Raw genomic sequence first — 7,394 nt, 5'->3', positions numbered from 1 at the left:
GCTTCTTTCTTTATTGAGTGGCAGTAGTTTTTCTCAACTGCAAATGTGAAGTATGCTCTCGTGTGATATAAAAGTTAACATAGGCTATGTGTGCTCTGGAGAAATGGTACATATAACATACATTATCGGTAAATACATTTTTAATCGGGTAAATTCTTAACTACAATTAACCGATTAACGGTTAATCATCGACATCCCTACCCAAAATGCAAGCACTGTAAATGCAACACACTTAAATGCAAGCACTGTAAATTCAACTGATAATACTAATACAATGCACTGATTTTTTTTTATTATTAGCAATTCAACAGGCTTTTATACTTAAAAGATTTTAGTCATGAATTTAGCTCCATATGGATCTCTTCTAGACGCGACACTACTGTACGGCAAGAGGTTTGTTTATTTTATTTATTTATTTATTTTGCCTTTTAGATGTATAACCTTTCGATATAAAGATACGTTCAAAAGTGGCTTGAAACATTTGCAGTTGTTTGGACAACAACACAGTCATTTTACTGAAACCATTTTGCGTTAGAAAGGTATATGAAGAGCGATAGATAATGTATAATACTAATGTGGCGTGTAAATAGCTAGTCTCGCGTAAATTGTGAAACGTTTGTGAGTGTTATTTTTCTGTGGTTAAAAAGGACGAAAAATTTATTTAGCTGCCCCTTTCTTTACATAGATTATCTTCAACGTGAAAATGTCCAAACACCCAGAAAACAATCCCGGTGTAAAAACGGAAAAGATGGAGATTATTAAAGTGAAGAGCGAAGAAACGAGCAGTCCAGAACAATGGAGAGTGAAAAATGAAGAAACGGAGGTACAAATAGGTTGGTGTCCATTCTTGATATTTGTATTTTTTTAATGACGGCTGAGAAACATAATTTAACAAAGCGTCACTCACGTCAACAGATTTGGTCGCTCTGGTCTAGTTAGAAATACTGATGGAGTAAATGAACTTAGTCTGACCCTGGTAGAGAAAGCTGAATTTGAAAATGCATTTTTAACGGTTGGTTTGCCACGACTAGTCTATATGAGTTAAGTTAACTGTCAGCACTTATGTCCTCAAATACCATTCTAAAACAAATACACAGCTGTGCCACATCGACCATATCAGTTGATTTATCAAACTGCAGGGAAAAACACTCACATGCTGTAATTTCCTTTTTCAGTTGAACCTCAATGTCTTTCGCCATTGCATCACATCTCCTTGTTTCAGTGTTTCTTGACAACTGAACGTATTATTGTAGCAATGATTTCATCTTTGTTTTTTATAACTTCCAAAGAGTGAATCCACTGCCTCAGTGAAGGCCTCTTTGACAACCTCTATATCACTGAATGGTTTGTTGTGTTTAGCATAGACCTAGACATGGGCATGGCTCACACAGAATGATGCGATGATCGCTGCTTTCCCTTTAGTTACTGTGACTTCAAATCCTTTACCTTTCTTTCCATAACTCAATTCTAGGAAAATGGCCATAATGTTTTTTGAGTTGTTTTGAAATGTCGCTCAACGTTGACTTTTTGGGGGAAAACGCTATCATTGCAAATTAAAGACACATTTCGAATGCGAAAATAAAAAAAAATTAAAAATATCCTCCTCCCCTAAACATTATTTTTTGAGAAAGTAACATTGTCCAACATTATAGTACATATGTGGGGAGAAAATGAAATTATTACAATATGTAGGAAATTACCCCTTTAATATTTTTGCCAGACCATCTTGCAATCTACTGACAAGAAAAATGTGATTGATAAGGAGATCAAGATTTACCAGTTGGGCACTGCTGATGTAAAGACGCTGACCACAACCCCTGGAGTCGTGAGTTCGAATTCAGGGCGTGCTGAGTGAATCCAGCCAGGTCTCTAAGCAACCAAATTGGCCAGGTTGCTAGGGAGGGTAGATTCACATAAGATAAATATATTATCTGCCTTTAAAATACACGTGTCAGTCAAAAATAAGGTTCTCCATAATGAAAATAGAAAATCTACATAATCTACATAATCTTAGAACTGTTATATATATTATATAAGAGTGGTGGTTGCATAAGTGGGCTAAAGCACATAACTGGTAATCACTGGGATCCCCACAGCCACCACCATTGTGTTCTTGAGCAAGGCACTTAACTGCAGGTTGCTCCGGGGGATTGTCCCTGTAATAAGTGCACTGTAAGTCGCTTTGGATAAAAGCGTCTGCCAAGTGCATAAATGTAAATGTATATTTATGTTTGTTTCATGTGGTTTTGAACATACCAAACATATTGAACACATCCAATTTTTTTATTTAATAACTGTTGTACAGGTGTCAGGTTGTACAACCATCAAGTATTAAAATATTTTTCTTTCTCGTTCTCTTATTAATGAGGAAAAAACTTTGCCACAGACATGACCGTTGTGCGACACTTACCTATACGTGATGAGGTAAATCCATAGGTAAAACCATCCAAAACGCTTTGAAACTAGCGAATTTTGACTTCTGAGACATAGGTATGGTACTAAGGTTGCACAATTGATTGAGTTAAGATTGAAATCGCAATATATTGCAATATAAGCAGTATATTCCGTGATTACAAAAGATCGAAAGGCTATGTTTAAAAATAAACAGTTAGTGCTTCAGTCAGCATTGTGTATGCAAGCGGCACCATTTAGCAGTGTGGACAGCTTTTTCTATTATCCATGACATCACAATAGAACTCAAAAGGGTGTTTTGTTTCTTTGGTAACTTTACATTTTTCCAGGATGTGGTTGACTTTTCTGTGGAATTGCCCAACATATGCATATAATATGCAATAAACATCATGCTATTATATTTATACATTTTTCAATATTTTTTATTTATTTCTTTTAGGTTTTTATCTTCTATATACAGTATCTTTCATTTTGGCTCTCTTTGAAATTTTGGCCTGTCGGGTGTTCAATTCATGTTCAATGGAAATTATTTATTGTTAGAACAAAGGTTCATGTAACATTTTGCACATTTTTAAAACATAATTCCTGAGCAACACAGTGATCTGATTTCGAAATAAGGTAAGTGACAAAATATCAGTATTGTTTTCTGCAAATAAAGTTTTTGTAAAATCGGTATTGGCCAACGAATTCCATATTGGTGCATCCCAAGTAAAAATGTAGTAGGCCAAACAAAATGTTTTAAACAATACAGCATGGTAAAAGTAAGCAGCTACTTCTTTGTCATTAATTGAACTCAAACTAAGCATATTTAAATCATTTAAACCATTAGTTTAAATAATACTATTACCAGGAATAATTTCCAACATCTCTACAGGAGCTTGTGGTGGTCATTGTGCAACTTGTCTATCCACATATTTACCCTGTGATCTTTGTAAGTTTTTCTTTACTGAACCTGTAAACACTAAATAATAATGGCTAAAGCACAGGGCTGTTAATCAGAAGGTTGCTGGTTCGAACCCCACGGCCACCACCATTGTGCCCTTGAGCAAGGCACTTAACTTCAGGTTGCTCCGGGGGGATTGTCCCTGTAATAATTGCACTGTAAGTCGCTTTGGATAAAAGCGTCTGCCAAATGCATAAATGTAAATATGTGACGCGCCGATACTTCTCGCGTATATGGCGAATTAATAATTTGCGAGTGTTATTTTTCTCTGATTAAAGCAAATCAACATGAGAGATAAAAGATTGATTTAGCTTTTCTCTTTCTTTCCATTGATTATCAACATCTTCAATGTGATGATGACCCATTTCAAGCAGGAAAAACACCCGGTGTAAAAACGGAAAAGATGGAGATTATAAAAGTGAAGAGCGAAGACACGAGCAGTCCAGAACATTGGAGAGTGAAAAATGAAGAAACCGAGGTACAAATAGGTTGGTGTATATTCTTGATTTAAATTTTTTTTTTATGACTGCTGAGAAACATAATTTAACTAAGTGTCGTCAGATTTGGTTGTTGTAGTTAGAAATAATGAAAGCATAAAATAGTCAGATGTACAGTATAATGGCATTAACTTAAGACTGCAGTAAGTGACATTAGCACATCAAAGATCACATAAAAATATTTTACATAAAAATATTGAGAATTACTTGTAGTTCTTCTTTCACTGATCTTGAATTGTTTTTTTGTTTTTGTTTCTCACAATTTCACGTTTTGTTTTTTAGACTTGATGGAAGTGAAAGAGGAAAATCAAGAACTGAATGAAGTGGAGGAAAATCATCAGTATCGGGAACCTGATAATGTCACAATGGGAGAAAAATATTTTAGTTGTTCACAGAATAAAATGAATTTTCTACATAAAAGACAAGCCAGAAAACCTTATACCTGCCCTCAGTGTGGAAAGAGTTTCACACGCAAAATAACCCTTCAGCATCACTTAGTAATAATTCACACTGGCAAGAGACCTTTCACGTGTGATCAGTGTGGAAAGAGTTTCAAACAAATTGGACATCTTAAGATTCACACAAGAATTCACACTGGAAAAAGGCCTTACACATGCCTTCAGTGTGGGAAGAGTTTCATACATTTGGAAAGCCTAAAAAGTCATAGGAAAATTCATTCTGGAGAGAAATCGTACCAGTGTTCTGAGTGTGGCAAGAGATTTGCAGACTCATGGAATATGAAAAATCATCAGCGCTCTCACTCGGGAGAAAGGCCATTTTACTGCGATCATTGCGGTAAAACATTCATTTTGTCATCACATTTAAAGAGACACCTGAAACTTCATGCAGATGAGAAGCCTTACTTGTGTTCTTTTTGTGGGAAGAGTTTTGTATGGCTGGACTGTTTTAAAGAGCATCAGTTAATGCATATTGGTGTTAGAGCTCATGTATGCTCTGAATGTGGGAAAGCCTTTACTACATCAAGTTATTTAAAAGTGCACAGAAGAGTTCATACTGGAGAGAAACCTTACAAGTGTTCATATTGTGAAAAGAGTTTCACTCAGTCTTCAGGCCTGAAAGCACATGAAAGAGTGCATACTGGAGAGAGGCCGTACCTCTGCCCTTCATGTGGGAAGACTTTCATCCGAAATGGTCATCTAAGAGAACACTTAAAAAAGGCTTGCCCAAAGTTGTCACCATGAGAAATTTCAATTTAAAGATTAATCCAATTATTTATTATTATTAAAAAAATGTTATCCCCCTTTTCGCCCCAATTTGGAATGCCCAATTCCCACTACTTAGTAGGTCCTTGTGGTGGTGCGGTTACTCACCTCAATCCAGGTGGCGGAGAACAAGTCTCAGTCTTATCACGTGGCTTGCCATGCATGACACCGCAGAGGCTCACGTCATTGAGAGCGAGAACCCCTAATCACGACAACGTAATGGCATCACCCCATCCAGCTCTCATTGGATCCTCTCCTCGGCTAGTAACGAGAAGAACATCTGCACTTGGTTTATTGATTTGCGCACAGCCATTTCATTTTACAATTCAAAAGTCGCGTGGACAAATCATACTGCTATCGCTGTTGTTAACTTTAAAACTAGAGGGTTGATATCGCGTGTCGAAAATCCAGTGACGCTGGTAGTGACGATTCTCTCTGACCAATCAGTGATCTGCAAGGTCACATTTAGTATCGGCTCGGCTTGCTATATCTGTTTGAAATTTTGTAGATATAGATTTTTTTCAATGCCAGATCCCTCTTTTTCATTAGCAGGGGAATATCAGTATTTATCCAAGTCAAAAAAACTTTTCTCCTGTTACTTTTAAAGGAGCATGTAAACTTCTGGATTGTATTTGCGAGTGTGTCCATTAAAAAAATCACAACACTCATTCAGATTATCAATTTGATGTATACTCTCCCAGTTTATGTTATTTTCAAACTGAGACATTTTCTGCTTGGGAATTCCAATTTGTGAATGATTAACTCTAGTTCCAAAAAAACGGCTCTGAAATCTTTGTTTTGTTAATTTTCTTACAAAGTTAAATTATGATCTGACAAACCCGTTAACAAATTATACATTTTAGTAATTTGCAAAACATTTAATTAATCAATGTTTACTAATTCGAGTGATTATTGTGGGACATTTGATCCTATTTATATTTAGATGGAATAATAATAAAAAGGAGGGTTATATAACACCATGATATGAAAATTAATTCTTGCTGATAACACTACATTTAAAATTAAACATTCTAACCCAAAGTCTCCAATTCAATCACAGAACATTTAAAAATATCTCTAATATAAACTAATACTCCAACTTCCTTTAACAGACAATCTATCTTTCCTATAACATGGATAACCAGGGACAGCAATCATATTTGTAGGAATATTAGTGTTTAACCAAGTTTCACTCATTGCTAAGAAGTCCAAATTAGACTCACTCTGTGTTGTACTTCTTCTCTGTTTGATAAAACACTATGTATATTAAGATGACCTCCAAAAATACCTTTTGGTTTTAACTTGAAGACCCAGATCACTTTCGCATGATTCATTGTTTGAAAATATCAAAACAATTTTTGGTTGCAAAAATGTTGTTTGTTTGAAATTAATTCATTATTTGCATGTCAGCGCGCTAATAAACGCTGATAATGATTTTAGGACATTATTCCTCCAAAAGTTGAAAAACATGTTAATACATTTCAACATTAACACATCTGTGGGTCTTTTGTATTTTATTTTGTTATCTCTGTACAGTACGATTTTATTCATTAACATTAAAGGCGTTCCTATTGGCACTTTTCCACTGCACGTTACGGTTCGACTCGCCTCAAGTCTACTCGCTTTACTTTTCTGAGCTTGCATTTTCAATTCAGTTTAGTACCACCTCAACGGCTATAAAAGGAGGGAAACTTGAATTTGTTAATTCAGGTTTTGCATTGAAGAGCCTAGAATAAGGTTCAGCAGTTACAGTGACTCGGTTCAGCGTTGTGGCCTGGGGACACAACGTCCCGTTACTACCTCCATCAGGGAATGGAGGTTACAACAGTAACCTAGACGTTCCCGTCTGTCGCTTACTCAACGAAGTGACACTAGGGGTCCCTATTCAATCACGGTATGCGCTGAACCATGTACGTGAGCTGCTGATGCAGGTACGGACAGGCAGTTGCGTGCCAAAGCAACAGGGTGCTTCAGACTGCACGTACCCTTCCCCGACAGCCCATAAAAACGGCATAAACTTTTTAGGTTCCCGGCATCCCGAAGGGGGTGAACAAAGCGACGTGTCAAGCATGGGAGCAGGCCGGTGAAATACACACAGGGGATTAATCCACAAAGGCCCATCCAGTGAAGCACCTATTCCAGTACAGAGTAATTAGTACCCGTAGTGGGTCTGGTCGGAGAATTCCTCCGCTGAATTAGCAGACCAGAGGGCTAGGAAGGAAGAACATCCAGGGAGCGTGAGTTTAGTGGACTCTCCTATAGGCAAAAGAGCCTCCCCTCCAGCCCCTCCTGCAGACATGAGAGCACTGACGAAGGTCC

At 36.9% G+C, this 7,394-nt stretch overlaps 1 protein-coding gene across 1 annotated transcript; it reads left to right on the top strand.

The window, feature by feature from the left end:
• The first annotated feature begins 362 nt into the window (after positions 1–362).
• Positions 363–5,903, top strand: LOC127649637 (zinc finger protein 239-like). The gene is made up of 4 exons (XM_052134860.1): positions 363–393; positions 686–833; positions 3,727–3,843; positions 4,135–5,903. Exons 2-4 carry the CDS (start codon positions 704–706, stop codon positions 5,052–5,054), a joined length of 1,167 nt encoding a protein of 388 aa, XP_051990820.1. The 5' UTR covers positions 363–393; positions 686–703; the 3' UTR covers positions 5,055–5,903.
• The last annotated feature ends 1,491 nt before the right edge of the window (positions 5,904–7,394 follow it).

The sequence above is a fragment of the Xyrauchen texanus genome, chromosome 9 (assembly GCF_025860055.1).
Source record: "Xyrauchen texanus isolate HMW12.3.18 chromosome 9, RBS_HiC_50CHRs, whole genome shotgun sequence".
NCBI lineage: Eukaryota > Metazoa > Chordata > Actinopteri > Cypriniformes > Catostomidae > Xyrauchen > Xyrauchen texanus.
The sequence above is the reverse complement of the archived record's forward strand: the minus strand, read 5'-3'. Positions and strand labels throughout refer to the sequence as shown.

Excerpts from the sequence above, each read along its gene's own strand:
- LOC127649637 (XM_052134860.1), top strand. The coding sequence starts at position 704 with ATGTCCAAACACCCAGAAAACAATCCCGGTGTAAAAACGGAAAAGATG. Across the intron at positions 834-3,726 it reads AGAAACGGAGGTACAAATAG|CAGGAAAAACACCCGGTGTA; the intron begins GTTGGTGTCCAT and ends ACCCATTTCAAG. Across the intron at positions 3,844-4,134 it reads AGAAACCGAGGTACAAATAG|ACTTGATGGAAGTGAAAGAG; the intron begins GTTGGTGTATAT and ends TTTGTTTTTTAG.